Source organism: Planococcus citri, chromosome 4, assembly GCF_950023065.1.
Source record: "Planococcus citri chromosome 4, ihPlaCitr1.1, whole genome shotgun sequence".
Taxonomy (NCBI): Eukaryota; Metazoa; Arthropoda; class Insecta; order Hemiptera; family Pseudococcidae; genus Planococcus; species Planococcus citri.
In genome coordinates, this window is record NC_088680.1 from 70,680,140 (window position 1) to 70,704,552 (window position 24,413).

The 24,413-nt window shown below is 35.7% G+C and overlaps 1 protein-coding gene across 5 annotated transcripts in view; it reads right to left on the bottom strand.

The window, feature by feature from the left end:
- Nucleotides 1–24,413, bottom strand: part of LOC135842270 (hypoxia-inducible factor 1-alpha-like) — a 132,163-nt gene that overhangs the window by 29,592 nt on the left and 78,158 nt on the right. For all 5 annotated transcript variants that reach the window (XM_065359644.1, XM_065359647.1, XM_065359646.1 and 2 more), the window contains 2 exons: nucleotides 11,462–11,715; nucleotides 169–392 (listed from right to left, as the gene is read on the bottom strand). In XM_065359644.1, coding sequence (XP_065215716.1) covers nucleotides 169–392; nucleotides 11,462–11,715 — 478 coding nt within the window. The remainder of the gene's footprint in view (nucleotides 1–168; nucleotides 393–11,461; nucleotides 11,716–24,413) is intronic.

Below are 24,413 nucleotides of genomic sequence, written 5' to 3' on the forward strand. Positions count from 1 at the left end.
TCAAATTTCAAAAATTTTAATGGTATTTGAAATATCATTTTCAGATACCCCATCGACCGATTTATTCCTATCAAAATTTTTGTTGTTGAAAATTTCAGCATCTAACTCAACAATCGAGACATGATCAATTTATCGATCAATGCTGGGAAATACTCGAAATATACTAACCACGTGGAAGATTCTCCCGACGACGATCCCCACATAAAATCGTTCGTGACAAATGGCAGTAACGGATCTTGATCCAGTGATAATGGTATATAAGGCGATTTTCCCGATAAATCGTCGATATCGTCTGTGGGATTTATTAGACTAAAGTCCAGAAAATGAGTAACCGAGTTATCGTGTAACGAAGAATCGTCGCTGCAAAATGACGGAATACTGCAATCTTCGTTCTGTAAACGAAACAACCAAAAAAAAAAAAGCAAAATGTTAAAAAAATGTTGATACAATTCGCGTACACCTATATTTGGTACCTTAATTTTTAACCTCGATTATCATTTATTCATCGTGAATTTCGGTATAATTAATTCGTTATACCTACTTACTCGTATTATACCCATAATGTAGGTAGTCTAAAAATAACCCATATCGCTCGTTTTCACTTTCATATGTATTAATAATGTAATATTACAATTAAGTAGGTAGATATCACAACCACCAACACCTTCATCGTCGTCGTCGTCGTCGTCGTAGTCGTCAAAAAGTGTACGATATAAAATGAAAAGTGAAAAAAAAAAAAGACACCGGTAATTGGATTGTACGAGTACGCGGCGGCGTATAATATAACGATGATTCGAGCCATAATTACAATGTACTTCGTAACACTGTTTAATTAACAAACCATTTTTACAACACATTTTATGTAATACGGTTCGCTATGAACTTTAGCCCTTTCAAAATGCAATTAAAACCTTACATTATTGCAGCATCTCCGCGCGACTAAGTATACACCGAATAGTGTACGTATGCACCACCACAGTATGTGTATAATACATAAATGTAACGAACGTGATACGATCGTTAAAAAGTGCACATATTCGCACGTGATTTAACGACCTTTACCAACGAGCCAAAATAAATTCCGAGTCGTTAATTTAGTATATACCCCATTATTCCAAATACACGGTGCTTCGAAACAAAAAAACACCATACTCTGTAGCGTTACAGCTCGACTGACTGAGCCATCCATTAATTTAGGAAACGAAAATGCAACCTTTTGGCTTTTTCTGCAAAAATCCGCAAGCGAGAGGATTGGTTGCCTACCTAAATGAAGCATTTATAGGTACGTATGATAACTTCGATGTAGTACGAGTAGGTACCTCTAATGCACTCGGAGATTAGCTAAATTAAAACCGACGAATATTTTCAGCTCGAGTTTATAATTCTCGCGATTACATTATTTCAGCTATACGTGTACGTATAAGCTCGTAAACGAAAAGTAGAGAGAGTTTCGAAATTAATTTTTCATTTAGAGAGCGAAAGAGACGAAGAGGAGGGAAAGGATAATAACGTTGAAATTCCTAAATTCCTGTATAGCAGAGGATTACGCAAAAAAAAAACAACAAAGTTTGGAATTTAGTTTCTTTTGCAAACGATTGGATTTAGTACAGACGTAATTTCACGAGGAAAACTTTTTTCTTTATTTCTGTAACGATTCAACCGCATAACAAAATAAATAGGTAAGTCAAACGATTCTTCAAGGTATTCTCGAAATAAATACGCGATTAATTTGTTTTTTTTTTTTTTTTTTCGAAATAACCAAATGAAAATAACTCAGTTGGATCGATAATTCAACTAACTGTTCCGTACACAATTTCGAGCCACAACACGCGATACTTTGAGAGAACCGACGAACAGGAGCAGTCAAGGTATAACATAAACATAGGTAAATACGATTTCTCAACAATCATTCGACAATTTGAAAAAAAAGAACACCCCCCCCCCCCCCGGTAAAATGAACTGGTCCTCGGATTTTCTAAATTTTAATGATGAAACATTGTTGGGTACTTTTGGAAGAGTCGAAATTCTGTCTGCAAACTAGTTTCAATACGCTACGAAGTTGACTGCTGGTGGATTTCAAGTCGTTTTGGAGCCTCCAGCGACTTTTTGAAGGGTTGTATGGCGTTTTTTTTTTTGGAAAATTAAAATTTCCTAAAAGTAGCTGGAAGCTTCATTTGAAACCACCATGTAATCTGCGAAGTAAATTTCAGCTTGCCAACTCCATTTGATAAATTATTGTTGGGGAAATTTCAAGTTTCAAATATCTACTGGAGGCTCCGGTGATTTTAAAAAAGTCGCTGGAGGCTCCAAAATGACTTGAACCTACCTGAAGTCGACTTCAGAGGGTGTTAAAATTGGAGTGTAGAGTAAATTTCAGCTTTCCATCTCCATTTGATGAAATTTTGTGAAAATTTAAAGTTTCAAAAATCTGCTGGAGGCTCCAGAAATTTTCAAAAAAAGCCGCTGGAGGCCCTAAAATTACTTGAACCCACCTGAAGTCGTCTTCAGAGGGTGTTAAAATTGGAGTGTAGAGTAAATTTCAGCTTTCTATCTCCATTTGATGAAATTTTATGAAAATTTAAAGTTTCAAAAATCTGCTGCAGGCTTCAGGAATTTTCAAAAACTTGCTGGAGGCTCCAAAACGACTTTAAATTCACCTGCAGTACTTCGTAGCGTATTGAATTTAGTTTATAGAATAAATTTCAGCTTTACAACTCCAATTTGATGGAATTTTGTGAGAATTTCGAGTTTCAAAAATCTGCTGGAGGCTCCAGAACTGCTCAAAACGGATTGAAACCGTTTCCAATCGATTTGGCATGTCGAAAATAGGGTATATCCCAAATTTCAGCTTTCTCGGTCAATTTGGTACAATTTTGATTTTTTCCCTCATTTTTGGCCTAAAGGAGGAGTATCGATAAGGCTATTTTTTGGCCCCAGACAGTTATCGACTGAACCACTCTTAAAATGTTGTAATAAATGCCCAAAATGCGAATCCGTGGTTAGTTGACCCAAAATGACCATATTTGGGCTCCAGGGGTCCCCAAAGTTGCGAATAAAAAAAGAATTTTTGGAACCACTGGGTATTATTTTTAAAAACTTTTTTGGCGGGGGGCAGAAATTCGGGGGGTTTTACTTTTTGGAAAATTTTGGAACCACCATTTTGAACCCACCCCTTTGAACCCCGCTAAAAAGCTTTTTACAGTTCATTAGTATTTGAAAGACCTCCATCCTACCAAATTTTCAGCTCAATGAAAATTTTCGCTGGTACTCAAAAAACCTATTTTCCAATTTTTCGTAATTTCGATATTTTGGGAACCCCTGTAAAACTATAAACTTGCGATTTGCGCCAAACGTAAGGTTTTGAGGTATATATTCAATTAACCAGATGACAAAGGTTTAATTAAGCTCCGTGTACATTTGTAATTTTGAACCCTTTTTTCAGAGCCCTCCATTTTAGGAACCCCTGAAAAAGGCGATTATGCATATTTTTTCAAATAGGTAAATTGAAGAATTTACATTTGGAAAACACTAGCAAGAGCTCGATAATTTTTCACTCGATTTTGCCAATAATTTTCAAAATTGAGCTTTTTTGGGCCAAATTCTGAGATTTTACTTCGTTGAAATCATGAAAACGTGATTTTAACGTTTTTTCGAAGAGTAAAATCTCAGAACTTGGCCCAAAAAAGCTCAATTTTGAAAGTTATTAGTAAAATCGAGTGAAAAATTATCGAGCTCTTGCTAGTGTGTTCCAAATGTTGTAAATCCTTCAATTTATTTGAAAAAATAGGCATAATCTCTTTTTTCAGGGGTGCCCAAAGTGGGGGGCTCTAAAAAAGGGTTCAAAATTACGAATATACAGGAAGCTTAATTAAACTTTTTCACATAGGTAATTGAATATATGCCTCAAAACGTTACGTTTGGCGCAAATCGCAGGTTTCCAGCTATCCAGGGGTTCCCAAAAAATCCAAATTACAAAAAATTGGAAATTTGGATTTTTGAGTACCAGCGCAAAATTTTATTGAGCTCAAAATTTGGTAGGATGGAGGTCTTTCAGATACTAATAAACTGTAAGCAGCTTTTTAGGGGGGTTCAAAGGGATAGGTTCAAAATGGTGGTTCCAAAATTTTTCAAAAATGAAAACCCCCAATTCTGCCCCTGAGGGTCGAAAATGGAAAAATTGTCTCGTATAATGTTTAACGGGTTCAAACAGATATTTTACGTTGAAAAAGTTTTTGAAAATAATACTCAGTGGTTCCAAAAATTATTTTTTTATTCGCAACTTTGGGGACCCTGGAGCCCGAAAAATGGTCATTTTGGGTCAACTAACCACAGATTCGTATTTTGGGCATTTATTACAACATTTTAATTGTGGTTCAGTCGATAACTGGCTGGGGCCAAAAAATGGCCTTATCGGTACTCCTCCTTTGATTTTCAAAAATGCACCAAAAATCTAAAAACGCACTTTAGTACTTGAAATTTTGACAGGTAATAAATTTTTGCATGATCTTTCGATCTATCTTGTAAAGTTTGAAAAAATTCGTGCAAGTCCTATGTTGAAACGCAAAATCTGCGATTTCGGCTGACCTGTCAATCAAAATGGCGGCCATTTTGTAAGTAAGGTCAACTTTTTTTGGTCAAGTTTGCTTTAAAATGTTCCTTAGAATGTCCCCTATAAGAAAAAAGTTGTCCCGGAGAATCGGCCGGGGGGAGGGAGTGCAATTACTCCTATTGTCATATGCCGGACTACAATGAAAATGGTCAAAATGAGTCCCAAAACTAATATTAATTACCCAAATCCAAATTTCACCATTTCTAGCCATTCTGGAGTCTACAGCGCGATTTTTCAATTTCTCCAGAATTTTGAATTTGCTCCAGAAGGCGTGAATATGCAGTTGGGCAGCTAAAAATCGAGTTGTGTATGTATTATACTCGACCTGTTTAACGAGTTTATCTACATTTGAGCCGATTTTGAGAGTGACACCTCAAGAGTGGTTTTTTGAGGTGTCACTCTCGCTCCAAAACGTGATGAAATACAGCGATTCGCGCAAATTTCAAAAATTTCCTCACAAACTGTTATCTTTTGATTTTTTGGATTTTTAATTTTGAAAAAAAGCTGGTCAAAAAACCACTCTTGGAGTGTCACTCCCAAAATCGGCTCAAATGTAGATAAACTCGTTAAACAGGTCGAGTATAATACACAACTCGATTTTTAGCTGCCCAACTTCATATTCACGCCTTCTGGAGCGAATTCAAAATTCTGGAGAAATTGAAAAATCGCGCTGGAGGCTCCAGAATGGCTGGAAATGGTGAAATTTGGATTTGGGGGGGGGGGGGGGTAGTTTTGAACAAAATACACCGATTCGCGTGACTTTCAAAAATGTCCACACAAACGGGAAACTTTTGATTTTTTGGATTTTTCAATTTTGAAAAAAGCTGGTCAAAAAGCCACTTTTGAGGTGTTACTCTCAAAATCGGCTCAAATGTGGATAAACTCGTTAAACAGGTCGAGTATAATACACAACTCGATTTTTAGCTGTTAACTGCATATTGACGCCTTCTGGAGCAAATTCAAAACTCTGGAGAAATTGAAAAATCGCGCTGGAGGCTCCAGAATGGCTGGAAATGGTGAAATTCGGATTTGGGTAATTATTATTAGTTTTGGGACTAATTTTGACCATTTTTATTGATCAAGTACGTACTTTTTAAAAAAAAAAACATAAATCACCAAAAATAGTCAATTTTGAATTTTCAAAAATTCGCCAAAAATCGAAAAATGAACTTGGGCAGCTGAAAATTTAGGTTTGGGGGTTTTAGACTATGCTCTTTCCAGAAATCGCGATCCCGTTCAAACCGGAGTGTGACACCTCAAGAGGTTCCCTTGTTAGCTAAAGTTTCGTTCAAATCAGAGGACATGAGGTCAAAAGATTCACTAGTAATAAAATTTGAAAAACTCGAAGGCTTCAAAGAGAACTTCTACAGTACAGGTATTTCGATCCGAATCCTCCATATATTTTTGAATCTATTCAATGAACCGTTCGCGAACACGAAATTATTACCAAGATGAAACTTGACGCACATTTTCGCAACACCCTGTAACGATATAGACAATACTCGACGACGCCGCCGCCGCCACCATTCAACCGATTTATTGGCAATTAATCATCATTCATCGCGGATCAACCAATCCAATGCCATCCTCGTAACCGTTATACTTTTTTTTTTTGCTTTCGCGAATCTGTTAATAAAATGAAAAAATTAACATCCCGAAATGCTCGACCCATCATTTCCTTTCAGTTTTATTCCACTCGACTGGCCATTTTACGCCGACGCGATTACGCGATTAGCGAGCTGAAATAACAGCGCAGGTAAATTTAGCGACCCGTTTAATTTTTTTTTTAAAACTGTGTCGAAACACGCGATCTAAATTAAGAACCGATGACCCATCTCTCGATGATAATTTTTCGCTTGATAAAATTTATATTATAAGTACGCGAAGGAACGAATTCGCGAACAACGATCATAGTACGATATGAAAAACGAGAACAAATTCCAGCTCTGAGTTCACGAATTTATGTACGACGACGAGAAACATGTTATCGGTATCGTAAAAAGACGACAGGCTAAATTATAATATAATAAATCATATTCAAGGTTCGGCTCGGTTCTTTTGGCTTATTTTTATTCGACTAAATATTTCGGCGAATGCGCCATGCGGCATAATGTGTATTTGGTAAGTTAACTACCTCTTAAATACTGTTTATTTACTTCCGCGAGATCGCTGCAGCGTCGCACTTTTTTTCAAAAGCCTACCAAACCTGATCCTCAGAAAAAAACCTGGTTTTTAATCCAATATTACCGTAAAAATTTTCAAGCAAAAAACGTATAATAATTATGACAGAAGTTATCACAAAAAAAATGATCTTGAAGAGAACCACGCGATAATCGATAAGGATCGGGTATTTTTTTTTTAAAAAACTAACTTGACGTTCTTTGGCGATATTTCACTAAAAAGACGAGAGAAAAATAATTTTGTATCAACCTGCTCTCTCCCTCTCCCTCCTGGTCGAGAATGGTCCTGCCTGGTGGACGCATTACAATAAGTATTGTTCCTCGTGACCAATGAGGAGTTTTCTTCAAAAAAGGGCTATTCAGAAAAATTTTCATAAAACGTTTACAGACTTCAATTTTTATTTTTTTTTAAATATTTTCCAATTTAAGAGACTCGAAATTGTTAGAAAGACTGAGAAATGATTTTTTAAAGGGTTGGAAGAATTCAGATACTTATAGAAATAAAAAAATTCGAAAAATTATCAGGTAGGTACAGACCAATTTTTCATTTTTGAGAATCGTTTTCCAATTTGAGAAACCTAAATTTGTTTGGGGTCGATGAACATTTTCTTTTAAAAAAGTCTGAAACAATTTCTGACACAGAAATGAAAAAATTTCGAAAAAATTTTACATACTTCAATTATTCATTTTTTGGGAAATTTTTTTCCAATTTGGGAGACTTAAATTATTTGGGACACCGATGAACATTTTTTTAAATGTTGGAATAGTTTGGACAAAGAAATGAGAAAAATTTCAAAAAAAATTTACGGACTTCAATTTTTTATTTTTTGAAGAATGTTTTCAATTTGAGAGACTTAAATTATTTGGGACACCGATGAACATTTTTTTAAATGTTGGAATAGTTTGGACAAAGAAATGAGAAAAATTTCAAAAAAAATTTACGGACTTCAATTTTTTATTTTTTGAAGAATGTTTTCAATTTGAGAAACTCAAAATTGTTAAAGGACTGAGAAACGAGTTTTTTTTCCACCATTTGCTAGTAAACCCTACCCCACCTTGGCAATCTTTTAACCCTATCATTGACCTATCTTTGACAGAATTTAATAAAAATCTCACCAACCCCATCATACTTAAAAGACATTTTCTTCTTCTTCTTGACAAGTATAAAGAATACAGTCACATATATACGGATGGCTCAAAAACCAAACAATTCACTGGATGTGCTATCATTCATGACGATATCTCTATTCCCATTGCTCTCCCCTCCCTTTGCACCATTCTCACTGCTGAATTATATGCAATTAAATCTGCAATAACATATTCCCTTGATTTTTCATTAAATAAAGTTACAGTTTTTACTGACTCACTATCAGCTCTTTTATCAATAAAAAACTATAGGTCAAAATATTCACATCCTATATCACTTGAAATTGTTGAACTCCTGCAACTCTTCCAAAATAGCACACCCATACTATGCTGGATACCTTCACACTCCCAGATTCATGGTAATGAGTTGGCTGATAAAATAGCTAAGCAAGCACACCTGCACCTCCCCCTTGCCAACATTCCAATCCCTCTATCAGACCTAAAGCTCCATTCAAAAACTTTAATGCATGAAGTGTTTCAATTTTCATGGTCTCTAATCCCTAGCTCAAATAAACTAAAAAGAATAAAAAACACTACATCTTTGTGGAAAACTTCTGAACAACTTCAGCGTAGATCTGAAGTTCTTCTCACCAGACTCAGAACTGGTCACTCTCTTCTTACTCACCAATTCATATTCCTCAAACAGCCTCCTCCATCATGCCCAGAATGCAACATCCCTTTAAACATTGCTCATCTACTAATAGACTGTCCTTCCTACCAAAATGAACGCTCCAGACTTCTAAATTCCAACCAACTTCAAGTCCTCCTTTCTGATGACCCCACTCATATAGACAATGTCATTAAATTTCTTTACTCTACTAAATTAGATAAAAAAATTTAAAATTTAAAAACCCAGGTAGCCCATTTTTTGTACTGATTGTGACTTTATTTCTAGATATGTATATACCCTAATCATAAGTTTGTCTTAATATAGGGCCCCTAGCCTAAGTTGCTGTAAATGGCTCTTAATAAATAAATAAAAAAAATAAATAAATTTCATTTTTTAAAGAGTTGGAAGAATTCAGACACAGAATTTCGAAAACTAAAAAAATGTTCAGATGCAGAACAATTTCTCATTTTTGAGAAACGTTTTCCAATTTGAGAGATTGAAATTTGTTTGGGGATCGATGAACATTTTTTTTAAAAAAAGGACTGAAATAATTCTGACACAAAAATGAAAAAATTTCAAAAAAATCTTACAGACTTCAATTTTTCATTTTTTGAAGAATGTTTTCAATTTGAGAGACTCAAAATTGTTAGAGGACTGAGAAACGAGTTTTTTTTTCATTTTTTAAAGAGTTGGAAGAGTTCAGACAGAAATTTGAAAAATAAAAAAATGTTCAGATGCAGACCAATTTCTCATTTTTGAGAAACGTGTTCCAATTTGAGAGATTCAAATTTGTTTGGGGATCGATGAACATTTTTTTTAAAAAAAGGGCTGAAATAATTCTGACACAAAAATGAAAAAATTTCAAAAAAATCTTACAGACTTCAATTTTTTATTTTTTGAAAAGTATTTTTCAATTTGAAAGTCTCAAAATTCGTGGGGGCGGGGGTGGGGCGATGAATATTTTTCTCAATGATTGGAAAAATTTGGACACAAAAATAAAAAAATTCCAGAAAAATTTTACAGACTAAAATTTTTTATTTTTTGAAAAATGTTTTCAATTTGAGAGACTTAAATTATTTGGGACACCGATGAACATTTTTTTAAATGTTGGAATAGTTTGGACAAAGAAATGAGAAAAATTTCAAAAAAAATTTACGGACTTCAATTTTTTATTTTTTGAAGAATGTTTTCAATTTGAGAAACTCAAAATTGTTAAAGGACTGAGAAACGAGTTTTTTTTTTCATTTTTTAAAGAGTTGGAAGAATTCAGACACAGAATTTCGAAAACTAAAAAAATGTTCAGATGCAGAACAATTTCTCATTTTTGAGAAACGTTTTCCAATTTGAGAGATTCAAATTTGTTTGGGGATCGATGAACATTTTTTTTAAAAAAAGGGCTGAAATAATTCTGACACAGAAATGAAAAATTTTCAAAAAAATCTTACAGGCTTCAAATTTTTCATTTTTTGAAGAATGTTTTCAATTTGAGAGACTTAAAATTATTTGGGACACCGATGAAAATTTGTTTAAATTTTGGAATAGTTTAGACAGAGAAATGAGAAAAATTTCAAAAAAAAATTACAGACTTCAATTTTTCATTTTTTGAAGAATGTTTTCAATTTGAGAGACTCAAAATTGTTAAAGGACTGAGAAACGAGTTTTTTTTTTCATTTTTTAAAGAGTTGGAAGAATTCAGACACAGAAATTTGAAAAATAAAAAAATGTTCAGATGCAGGCCAATTTCTCATTTTTGAGAAACGTTTTCCAATTTGAGAGATTCAAATTTGTTTGAAGATCGATGAACATTTTTTTTTTTTTAAGGGCTGAAATAATTCTGACACAAAAATGAAAAAATTTCAAAAAAATCTTACAGACTTCAATTTTTCATTTTTTGAAAAATATTTTTCAATTTGAAAGTCTCAAAATTGGTGGGGGCGGGGGTGGGGCGATGAATATTTTTCTCAAGGATTGGAAAAATTTGGACACAAAAATAAACAAATTCCAGAAAAATTTTACAGACTAAAATTTTTCATTTTTTGAAAAATGTTTTCCGATTTGAGAGACTCCAAAATTGTTGGGGGGGGGGGGAATAAACATTTTTTTCAAGGGTTGGAGGTATAAAAAGATTTTTTTCAATTTTACTGATTTCAATTTTTAATTTTTTAAAACATTTTCTCCAATTTTGGGAGATCTGCAGAGGTTTCATCTTGAAAAGGAAATCATTTTTTAAAAAATGGAAATTTTTGGATAAATATTTTTTTTCTTTCTAGTTTTTTTCTCTTCATTTACGTAATTGGGATGGGATGAGGAGTATCTAGTCACATCAAAGCAAATAAAAATTACTCGTATTAAAAATTGATATTTGAACAAAAAGTTGCAAAAATGGCTTTAAAAAAATGTCATCAAAATGGAAAGAAATTTTGCAAAATTTACGTAAAATATCATTAAAAATGTAAGCCATACAAATCACTGAAAATGACCGAAAATTAATGAAGTTATGCAATAAAATTGTGCCAAATATGGCAAAACGTGCTTAAAACGCCATTAAAAACAACCTACAGATGGTAAAGGCCATTCTAGCAAGACTTGATTTCAAATCGCATGTCAACAAAATTTTCAGGAATTTTTCTCACCGGGGGGGGGGGGGGGTGTGTAAAAAAAAGCAGGAAAAAATAAGAGCCATCCTCATTCCTCATTACAACATCTCCGGCGCATAAATTTGAGAACAAAATGAACAATATATCTCAAGTTTAGTAGATTTTTCATCAGATTTTTGAACTTTTCCACTATTTTTTTTCGCATTCTAACATCTTTTTTGAACCTCCCTTCCATCCAAAAACGCAGAAGATTCATCCCTAAGACTTGAAATATACATACCATACTCTATCGAATAAAATACATCATAAAAGTACGTACTTGAGGGGTTAATATAGGCGATAAAGGTCTTGAAGACGGTTCGAGATCATCTCTAGTATAGCTGAAGAATGAATTTGGCGACGACGAAGACAGATCTCTGTCCGTATCGCTGGACAACAGGCGGCAATCGGAGAACATAATATCGTCCAGCATATCGGGCAATACGTAATCGATGGGGTTATCGTCTAAAGGCACGCAAACGTCACCGGCTGTCGGCGCTAAATGCGTTAGATCTTCTGGATCTTCTTTGAGCACTGCAACACGAAAACAATGCAAATCCAACATTAGACTTTATGGTACAACAAGAAAAAAAGGTAGGTAAAAAATAAATGCAATTTACAAGGAAAAAAGAACTGAGAAAGGAAACACAGTCGTAGATACCTCTCTATGTACCGATTCGTGCGTGAAAAATTATTGGCATTCGACATTCGACAAATGCCTGCGAAAGTTGCGAGGGGGATCGGGGGTTGGTTCGATACGACGAGCGAGGCGCGCAAAAGACGCGCCAAAATGTAACCCAAACGCGGGCCCTGCCTTTCAGCCTTTCAGCTTTTGTTGGTAACATTTTATACATAGTATATAACCAAATACATACGAGAATCGATTTTTCCAACATCATCTCGTTTGTTCGCCACCCAGACTCGAGCCAACGGGCGCGAGTGGTGCAAATACTCGTATACAGTTAAGGGAGGCAAACAGCCGAGCACAGGTCTAGCAGCCACCCAAGTTTAACTGCTAACACTGACCCATTTAACAATATCTAGGCGAAGTGCTTCGCTGATGCTTTTTCCCGCTCGCCTCTCCTCTCCTTCTATCTTTTCGTCCTTCTCTCTAGCACAGGACAATTTTCGAAAGTGTACACAAACACAAACCGAAAAACAACACTGTTTAATATCGTCGTCCTTCTAACGCGCGCCAAAACTTTTACCATTTTCATTTTCTCGTCGACGACGACGACGCCGCCGCCGCCGACATCGCACAACTGCTCGAATTTCCATTTTATTACCATGTTGTACGAGTATTTTCTATTTTAATACGCGTGTATACGAGTAAGTATATGTATATCGAGCCATCCGGGCATTTTTTTCTTTCATTTTTTCGCCGGCAAAATGCTACAAATATCCGAGCTATTTCGGCACAGTTTTTTTCAATTACTAAATCTACAGTTCTACACTTCGATGGGAAATTCATTCAGAGTAAAGTCACGACATGAAAATCGCTCGTATTTCAACTTCCCATTAGCCGAATGAAAATGAAAAGCTCCGAGGATTTGAACTTCAACCTTTGAAAAATCGACACGTGCGAAGGCGAAGGATTTTATGAAATCATTTTTCAAAAATTCAACTTCCCCCCCGCACTCGATTTTATTGGAATTGAATAAAAATTAATTAATGCAATAGATATTAAGAAATTACGAAAGCTTCGAATTATACACTGAGATGTTGAAATCCATCATGAAATTCACATCTCAGGAGGGGGGGGGGGAGGAGACTGAAAAAGAACAAAAGACGCAAAAAATGAAGGGCTCTGCGTCATTGAAAATGAAAAAAAAGTTTGGAAATAAAACGGGATGACCCTGATAATAACTTGTGAGAAATTAATTCACAAAACTTTTTTCACTTCAACTCCCCCTCCCTACCCCCCCCCCCCCCCCCCCAAAAACTCATAAGTTTTAACGAAGAAAGGAGGGACTTGAAAATTCTAACCCTTGGCTTGAAAATCGAATAGTTCCCGGATCCTCTCCCTCTCATCTAGTTCTGAAAAAAAAGGAAAAATTATTTGAGACTCCCCCCTTCGCCCTCTACGATGAGAAATTTGCACGAAACAACTTACCAAAAAAAAAAGTCAAGCTAAAATTTTCATGTTTCTACTTCTAATTCTAGTATTTGGTCCGTTTTCACCAGAAAATGCACTATTTACTCACCTCCTCCCCTTCATAATTAGAAAACTGGAACTTGACTCACTCAAAAAAAAAAATGAGAAAAATCGAAAACTGGATATTTTTGCATTCTAATAATATACTTTGGATTTGGTCCACACTCTCAACCTCCCCCCCAGCCAATTATAGACGAGTAGAATTCAATTTACTTCATTTTTTGACTTTTTTCAAACTATAGGATGCCTCTCTATGTAGAAGGACCAACACTTGGAGGGGGGGGGGCGAAGGACAATTTTTGAAAAAACGTTTTTCCATGATATTGAAAAAAATCACTTCTATTTTGTTGACATTTTTTTTTTAACTGGGGGGGGGGGGGGCTTACAAAAGAAGGCATTTTTTTCGGAAGGAAGGAGTATTCAGACGAATTTTACGACAAATGGAAAATTTTCAATTTTTTTTGGGGGGGAGGGGGGATTTTGTATAAGAGGATCAGTATTATTCTATTATTTGGAAAACCCTGGGAGATTTTCTTTCCAAATGAAGATTATTCAAGAGGATTCTAACAAAAAATGAGAAATTGTCAAGTTTTACAGACCAATTTATCAGTTTTTCCAAAAATTTGGAGGGTTTTCTACAAAAGGACCAATATTATTTGGGGTCCGATGGAGATGTTTTCTAAAAAGGGGTTACTTGGATGGATTCTGATCGAAATTGAAAATTTTCAAAATAATTATGCTTATTGCTTACAGACTTTGATTTAATCCATTTTCGAGAGAGAGGGGGGCAGAAGGAGGAGGGAAAGGGCATTTTTCCAAACAAGAGAGGAGAACCAAAATAACTTGGGAGTGATCTCTATCCAAATTTTTCACGCATAAATCATAATTTTTCAACTACCCCACTCAAAAAACATTTTCAAACAATTTCGAAACCTTCCTTCTCATTTTTTCAAGTTTTATTTTAGGGAAGGGGGGTGGAAGGTTTATTAAGAGTCCGACATTCATTTCTATTTTCTTTTCGAATGGACACAACATTTTTTCATTTTGAGGGGGGGGGGAGGGAGGGAATGTTTTTCCAATTTTTGTTGTGAATTGAAAATTATTTTCTCCACTTTTTCCAAGTTTCTACTACTTTTTCCGCTAAAGTGTTCAGAAATCGTTAATTATTCACTACTAATTTTCAAAATCACTAAAAATGCTAATTTTTCAGATAAATTGGATCTTTTGTCGTTTTTTAAATAGGGCAAAACGCTCTGACGTCACACAGTGTATAAGTGGTTGCGGATCTTGATTCCCCTTACATTCTGTAGGCTTCAAGCTAGTGATTGTTCTGTCCACTTTGCATTTTGATATGCCAAAACTTTCAAATCATCTCGAGGATCCCATTATTTTATGGCTCTAAATTGTAGAGAATTTTGTGCCCTTTCCAACGGTAATAAATTTTTTGAAATCCTCAAAGGTCGTCCTAGAGAAAATTCACTTAAGGAGCTGAAAAAGGTAGCCAATTCAATATAATTGTTCTGTTCACTTTGCACTTTGAGGCAACAGAATTTTTAAACCATCTCGAGGACCCCATTATTTTATGGCTCTAAATTGTAGAGAATTTTGTGCATTTTCCAACGGTAATAAATTTTTTGAAATCCTCAAAGGTCTTCCTTGAGGAAATTGACTTGAGGAGCAGAAAAATGCGGCAAAATTCAACTCATTGTTCTGTCAGCTTTGCACTTTGAGGTGGCAGAACTTTTAAACCATCTGAAGGGCCCCATTATTTTATGGTTTGAAATTGTAGAGAATTTTATCCCCTTTCCAACGGTACTACATTTTTTGAAATCCGTGAAAGTCTTCCTTGAGAAAATCGACTTGACGAGTTAAAAAAGGTAGCCAATTTAGCATATATTGTTTGGTCCACTTTGAACTTTGAGGCGGCAGAACTTTTAAACCATCTCGAGGACCTCATTATTTTATGGCTCTAAATTGTAGAGAATTTTGTGCCCTTTCCAACGGTAATAAATTTTTTGAAATCCTCAAAGGTCTTCCTTGAAGAAATTGACTTAAGGAGCAGAAAAATGCGGCAAAATTCAACTCATTGTTCTGTCAGCTTTGCACTTTGAGGTGGCAGAACTTTTAAACCATCTGAAGGACCCCATTATTTTATGGTTTGAAATTGTAGAGAATTTTATCCCCTTTCCAACGGTACTACATTTTTGGAAATCCTCAAAGGTCTTCCTCGAGAAAATTGACTTGATGAGCTGAAAAGTAGAAGTGAACAGCATTGTTTACAGCTAGACTTGTGAGGTTTAGCCTACCATTCACAAGGTGCATGTATGCAACCTGAAATGCGCGTTTTGCCCTATATTTTTTTCATAGTTGAGGGAAGGGGGCATCCAGCTAGACTTTGAAATCCTCCCAGTCCCTAAGGCTGTTTTGATAACCTCGCATAAAGTTCCCAAAGTTGTGAAAATTCAAAAAAAAAAAAAAGAAAAAAAGAAAAAAAAAATGAAAACCTTGATTAGAATTGGCAAAAACATCTGTAAGTTTCTCATTACTACGGCAACTTTTTAAATGAGGTCTATTTCCAGAAAACCTCCCTCGGTCACAAAAAAAAAATTGGGCTCTATGCAAGAATATAAGCATTATGAGGGGGGGGGGGATCAAGGAGTTTTTTTAAACGAAAAGGGGTGTTACTTTAAAAAAATCTAACTCAGAAATGAAAACTTTTCAGATCAACTGATTTTTTTTTCAACAGGGGGCGCGGGGCGGGGCGGAGGCCTTATTTCATAAATCCAAAAAATTCATGAACAGAGAGCACCAAAAAAAAACAAAACTTCACAAATTAATAGAACGCAGTTTCCAAAAAAAAAAAAATTATTTTTTCCATTCCACACTCATTCGTCTAATAAACGGTTTTAAGTACGTAATATTTTTAGTCTAATTTCACTTTCGCGCTCGCGTCTTCCGTCCTTTACTCCATACACTCGTATAATTGATGAGATCACGGCGCCACTACGTGCTAATGGAGGTATTTTAATTACGATTTTGTTCTTCGAGTTGAATTTGAACCAACTACGACGACATCACTCGGGCTTGACTGATTAAATACGTACTCGTACACGAAATTTCATACCTAAATAGAGAACGCGCTTCGCATCGAAATAACACACTAATTTCGTATCGTTTGACAAAATATTAATACAACTACATATACCGAAGTGGGCATATAAAATACATATAGACAATGTGAATGGAACTTGGAACACCTCTATACCAGTATAGGTACATTTCATGCAGTAAGTATCCAAGGTAGGTATCACGGTATACGTAGAAACGTAGGTATAGGTAATATGTGCATGTATTTAAAAAAGCTGGAAAAACTAGTATACCGGCTAAATTACCCGGGCGTTTTTCACAAATACTGGCTGTCCTTAATACTTAATACTTACTATAGCCACGTATTAAAACATACATACTACACGTTGATACCGATGCCAATACCGATATCAAAATACATAAATAAATATACAAAAACTGTGCAGGCAAATTGCCCATAACGAGCTCACTTTTTTCCCAAACGTCTGCTAATTCGATAGGAATCATATGACAGCGACTCGCAACAATCGCGCAATACACAAAATCACCCATCAAATCATTTTTTTTTTTGCAACGAAATCAAAACGCAAAATTCAATTATGGAAAAAACAAAAGGTAGGTATAAAATACCTATCTATTTCACACGGAACACAGACACGTCAATCACACGTCGAGTTGCTGATCATACAGAAAAAAAAAATACGACACCGATGGTGATTCTACCTTACTTACAATACGTACATTGTTACATCGATTGTATCGCAATCGCATTTCCACTTTTTCCCCAAGTACTCTTTTAATTCTCTGATAAGCTCAACAGCGTTTTAGCTTCGTTCCCTCAGCTCCTCTTCCCACCTTGATTCACATACATACATGCATATATAGCTGACTGACCGACAGACGATAATAATTAATGACCAATTTTTATCCCTTCCATCGGTTGATATAATTATTGCATATTGTATATTACATTAAAATACACCAACGATTACATGCCCCTTATAGCCCTCTCACAATCCGTACATTATCATAAAATGAACGATAAATTATATCGTATATCTAAATTTAAATTCATTCAATTAGGTACGATTACGAACTATACTGTAGCAACCGATAATCGTGACATTTTGATGATTTTTCAATTTTTTGGATTAAAAAAATTTTCATATTTTTTACCAAGCTTGAATATTCGTATAGCAAACCAATAATAAGTAGGTAGGTAAGTAAATAGGTAGGTAGTGGGTAACTGGATATCTTGGTGAGTTGGTACTACTATACATATGTGGGTTTATAACCTGTGTTTCAATGCTCGCGATAGTGCTCACTGCTTAGTCGTTCAAATTCTTCAAATGGCTATAGGTACAATAGATTAGATAGCACACACGAGCAGTATTGTGAAAATCAACTCACACATAAGCGAACATGAAAGTTTGAAATGCATGGTAAAATACGAGTGTGCGAGCAATTACGATTAGAACATCGTTAAAACACCCTTAGATGACATAGAAACAGTTTTTTAAAAAACAAAAAAATTCATAAGATTTCACAATTTAGGAAAATTTTTTGAAAAAGTTGTCTAAAGTATTAAAATTTGTTTCAACTCGATGAGAATTACCAAAAATTTGCACAATCTTAGAAAAAAAAAATTGAACAAAACTTGGCAAAATTTGTTTAAAAACACGTCAAAATGAGAAAAAAAAATCAAATTATGAAAAAAATGGAATAAAATTTTTTATGAATCAATAGGTACTTTCAGTGACAAAAAAAACTTCAAAATTGGAATAAAAAATATTGCTGAAAATAATCAAAAATTGATGAAATAATTTTTTACGAAGTCGTTTAACCCTTAAAGACCCAGGCTAATCCTGAGATGTTGGGTGAAAATGCTTTCAATTTCCTGAATTAGATCATCACAAGCATCACTTTAACCCACAGTTTGCCCCCCAGCCCCTTAAAGCCGTCTCGTAAAAGCCGTACCAATTTATTTAATTTTCCTTGAAAACCGAGAAAGCAAAAACCCCAATGAGGTCAATCATGGAACTGAATGATATAGTATCATTAGGTGTACTGAATGAGTGAAAGCATATCGCCAAAGAACACCCCACCCCTTTTTGGGGGGCAAATTTTCAAAAAAGTTGGGATAAAAAAATTGGACCCATGCTCCATTTTTGGATAAACATATTGATGGTAGACCCTTCACAAAATGAAATCATGAAAGGTGTGAAAATGGTGGACCAGAGCGATTTTTTGAAAATTTGATTCGCTTGTCTCGATAAAAACCCGAAAAAACATAGCATGAATACGCAAAGTACATAATATGGGAAATATTGTCAAGTAGGCTTGAAATGACAGAAACAAGAATTGAAAGGAACACAGATGCTTTTAACAGCACATAAGTTCAGATAATCTACAATTCACCCATCAAATCTGTTTATCACTCTGTGGATATTCTTTCTCGATATTTGTCACCAAATAGTTACATCCTACAAAGGTTAGCAGTATGATTGTTTTTCTGCAGAAATATCGAAATAGGTTTATCTACCACTTTGAAAAGCTTTACACAGTCAAATTGCAGCACTCCCTGGCATTTCATAATGTTCAAGCATTCATGAAGAAGTCACTATCCCTCCTTGATCATAGATAATGTAGTTCTACATCATGAAAATTGCACGAGCAGAAGTCGTCGTTTATAATCATGAGATTGTGTCTAGCTTATGACTACAGGATTCAGGGGATTTGAGATTCAGTAAAAAGCTTTCAACTGTTGTTCAACCACAACTCTGAACTTTTGAATGTTTTGAGAAATTCCTGCTGAAGTTGATATTCTTTCTCGATATTTGTCAACAAATAGTTACATCCCGCAAAAGGTTAGTGGTACGATTATTTTTCTGCAGAAGTATCGAAATAGGCTTATCTACCACTTTGAAAAGCTTTACACTGTCAAATTGCAGCTGTTTCTGGCATTTCATAATGTTGAAGCATTCATGAAGAAGTCACTATCCCTCCTCGATCATTGATAGTGTAGTTCAACATCATAAAATATCATGATTGGAAACAACAAATTCTGCTCAAGCAATTTTCAAGATGTACAACTTCACTATCAATGATCGGGGAGGGATAGTGACTTCTTCATGAATGCTTCAACATTATGAAATGCCAGAAACAGCTGCAATTTGACAGTGTGAAGCTTTTCAAAGTGGTAGATAAGCCTATTTCGATACTTCTGCAGAAAAATAATCGTACCACTAACCTTTTGCGGGATGTAACTATTTGTTGACAAATATCGAGAAAGAATATCAACTTCAGCAGGAATTTCTCAAAACATTCAAAAGTTCAGAGTTGTGGTTGAACAACAGTTGAAAGCTTTTTACTGAATCTCAAATCCCCTGAATCCTGTAGTCATAAGCTAGACACAATCTCATGATTATAAACGACGACTTCTGCTCGTGCAATTTTCATGATGTAGAACTACATTATCTATGATCGAGGAGGGATAGTGACTTCTTCATGAATGCTTGAACATTATGAAATGCCAGGGAGTGCTGCAATTTGACTGTGTAAAGCTTTTCAAAGTGGTAGATAAACCTATTTCGATATTTCTGCAGAAAAACAATCATACCGCTAACCTTTGTAGGATGTAACTATTTGGTGACAAATATCGAGAAAGAATATCCACAGAGTGATAAACAGATTTGATGGGTGAATTGTAGATTATCTGAACTTATGTGCTGTTAAAAGCATCTGTGTTCCTTTCAATTCTTGTTTCTGTCATTTCAAGCCTACTTGACAATATTTCCCATATTATGTACTTTGCGTATTCATGCTATGTTTTTTCGGGTTTTTATCGAGACAAGCGAATCAAATTTTCAAAAAATCGCTCTGGTCCACCATTTTCACACCTTTCATGATTTCATTTTGTGAAGGGTCTACCATCAATATGTTTATCCAAAAATGGAGCATGGGTCCAATTTTTTTATCCCAACTTTTTTGAAAATTTGCCCCCCAAAAAGGGGTGGGGTGTTCTTTGGCGATATGCTTTCACTCATTCAGTACACCTAATGATACTATATCATTCAGTTCCATGATTGACCTCATTGGGGTTTTTGCTTTCTCGGTTTTCAAGGAAAATTAAATAAATTGGTACGGCTTTTACGAGACGGCTTTAAGGGGCAGGGGGGCAAACTGTGGGTTAAAGTGATGCTTGTGATGATCTAATTCAGGAAATTGAAAGCATTTTCACCCAACATCTCAGGATTAGCCTGGGTCTTTAAGGGTTAAAATAAATCTGGTCAAAAATCCAAAAATAATAAAATGCCCGAGTCGTTTCGATTACAATACAAATTATACGTACCGCGTTCGCGACGACTAATTGCAAAATTACCACCGTTAAACCGAACCTATTTGCAGCCAGCACGATTTTGCGCTGAGTTATGTAGCCAAATTCGCAGTTCGCACTGACGCGGTGTAGCGATGATTTATAATGAGCAAAAAAAAAAAAAAATAAAATAGTAGCGAGTATATTTAGAGTATTTCAAGATCGCGAAGGCGAAAGGCGTCTTCCTTTGACCGTGCACTGCCGTAAATGATCACGGATGCGGTACACGAACTAATAATGGCTCTCACACGTGCAGGTGCATTTTTTCAAAAAGTCAACTTGGACTTAAATATTACGAACAGAGTGTGTGTAGGTTGGTTAGAAAAATTTTCAAATTAAATTTGTCAATCATTAATTGTTAACCCGCATATCTCCCCCCCCCCCCCCTACCCCAAAAAAACACAGAAAACACTCCAAGAGAAAAATGACACCAATTTTCATCAAGAAGTACATATTCAATTTCTACATACGATGAATGAGTATTTTGAGAAGCCCTAAATATGGATTTTCAGATCTTCGAAAAAAAGCTTTCTATAGCTGTTGATTTGGATGATAGTTTGATTTTCCCTCCAATTTTTGCCCAAATTTAACTCTCAGAAGATCACAAAAATTAAAAAATGCATCTTATCACTTTTCACGAGATCCAGAACTGCTCAAAATAGTTCAAAACCGTTCCCAAGTGATTCAAGAAGGGGGGGGGGGGTTGAAAATAAGATACACACCAAATTTTAGCTTTCTACGTGAATTTGATGAAATTTTGATTTTTCCCATTTTTGGGGCCAAATTTGATTTCCTATGCCCTTTTGATTCAGCTCAGTCCGGTTCAAAAATTCATCTACCAGTTCGAACATTTCCCTCGTTTCGTTTGATGGCGAATATTTTTCAAAAATATAATATTTACATCGCATTATTACATCAAAGCATAACGAACGTAGGAATTTCACCATCGAAGGAAATATTGTATTCTCTATTCAAATTTCCAGTCACCATGGCAACGATAGAAGCAGCAATTTCAGTGCAGTAGCCGTGTCGGCTGCTGGTGCCACCATCGACGGTCGGTATCATTAATTAAAAAGCTTTTCAAAATTCAAAATGTAGACTCGAGTAGGTAGTATAGTAAGGTACGTCGCACAAGCCATAATGACAAAAAGTTACGTCTGCTCGTCATGTTTCTTCACGCTTACACTGGCTTTGTCGTTGAGCTTTTCATGCTCACCTTAAATTTATTTAGACTCGCGTCCAGTCTATATACCCTCTTACATCATAATATTATGGTCACAAGTGTAGGCTGTAGGTTGATCAGCGACGTCGTCGATACGACGATGCTTGTTCAATTTGTCATCTTTGTACAGGAAGAAAGCTACAAAAGCTTGATCCTATTTTGTTCAAATCTTCCAGATATTCATTTATTTATTTTTTTAGCTCACTCAGCAGACTACAAATGAGCTACAAAGCAACTACACGAACATATACATAGCTACAAATTATCCGTCAAATGTCGACGTCGTCGTTGTTACGCTACACTACAATGATGGCCGGCAATATCTATACTATTCGTATACTGTAAAGCCTGCTGTCGTCATCGTAGCGTCTTTTAAAAATCTATTTCAGTTATCGAGTACCTCATGGCGCATAACGTACGAGTAAGTAACGTATTTACCTACACATGTATAGTACCTACTTGACGCACAGGTAAAAAAGCAAAGCTCTAACCATATCACATACGTAAAGACTATGGTCAGAGAGAGGAAAGCAGACTCAAGTACGAGTACATAAATACGTACGAGTATGTGCCTGCCTATGTGTATGTAAACGGCAAATTTCGACCACTCGCCCTTTTCACGTAATAAGTATGGCACACACCGTACAGCAAGCTACATACATACGAGCATATGACGTTAACAACACTGGCGAGAATACTTTGCCAAATTGTTACTTTAACAGTCATCTCCTCTGTATCGTATAAGCAATTAGATTACAACTACCACTACTTATAGCCGTAGCCTACTGTTATTGACTTTGCTAGCGCGAAATTTATGCTTAAAATATTTCAACAACTCGGACATCATAAAGCCCATCCTCCACATTTTGTATTTCTTTATTTTCGGACCGTGTCAATTTTCGCGAATTAGTGTTGCTCGATAAGTAAACAAATTAATGTACACACTACTCATAGAGCACCTCCTCATAAAGGAATTTCCGAGTGAAATAGGTTAAATGCTCCTATTATCCTCGGATTTTTGAAATTTCGATAAAACATTGTCGGGTATCTTTTAAAAAAATGTAGAAGGCAAAAAAATTCCCTTGTCTACAATGATGAAAAAAAGATCTCAACTTTGGCAAGGACAGTCGAAAAGCATGGCATCTGCTCAAAAGACTGAATGGAGAAAAAAGTCAAGCAAGGAGTTTCACTCAGACAACAGCAAACCTGATTGCTCACCAGTTGCTCATAAATGGAAAGACAAATGGTAGTGCTAAAAGCAAGCAAATTATTTGTAATTAAGCAGACAAAGTGAAAAACTTTTCGTCTTCGTTCACATACGCCAAAGTCATAGCAGCTGTATGTTCAGCTAAACATCGAAAGCAGCAGGTGTTGATAAAATGTATGTGGAGCAGATAAAGCATTTTGGACCAAAAACTGTTACCTAGATCCAGGAATTGTACAACACCTGTGTAGAAACATCAAAAATACCCTGATCATGGAGGCAGGCCCATGTCATTGCTATCCAGAAGCCAGGCAAAGACCCAAATGATCCTAAAAGTTACCGCCCTACATCGTTACTATGTTACCTGTATAAGAAACTTGAGCGAGTGGTCCTAAATCGAGTAGCTGAGCATTTTGACAAGAACCTAATCAGTCTGCAGGCAGGTTTCAGACCTGGGAAATCTTGTACTGGCCAGGTCCTGAGTTTAACACAGCACATAGAGGAATGGTTTTGAACAGTGCAAGGTCACTGGTGCTGTGTTTGTGGACCTCACTGCAGCATTTGACACAGTGTGTTATCGGTTACTTCGGTACAAGTTTATGAACTGACCAGGGACTACAAACTTACAGAAATCAAAGACTGGAGGTTCTATGTGACTTTAAATGGAAAGAATAGCACTTGGAGAAGGCAAAAGAATGGCTTGCCCTGGGGAAGTGTCCTGTCACCCATCCTTTTTAATATCTACACCAATGACCAATCCAATTGGAGGACCTGTATGTCACTTCCTTTATGCAGACAACTTGGTGCTCACACCACAGTGTGACACATTTGTAGAGGTGGAAGACACACTGAATCAGGCAATAGAAGAACTCGACAAATACTATAAAGCCAACCACCTCAAGCCAAATCCATCCAAGACAGAAACCTGTTCTTTCCACCTGCAAAACTGTGAAGCCAAGAGACAGCACAACATCCAATGGGGAAACACTGCACTGAATCACAATGACCACCCCAAATATCTAGGAATGACACTGGATAGATCACTCACCTACAGGCAACACTGTGAAAAAACCCAAAATGAAAGTAGCTGCTACAACAAATGAATGGTGCTATTCAAGAAGGTCCTATCGACCGATAGGTCCTTTTTGAGGAGTTCATGAAATTTGAATCTCTGACATTTTCTGCACAC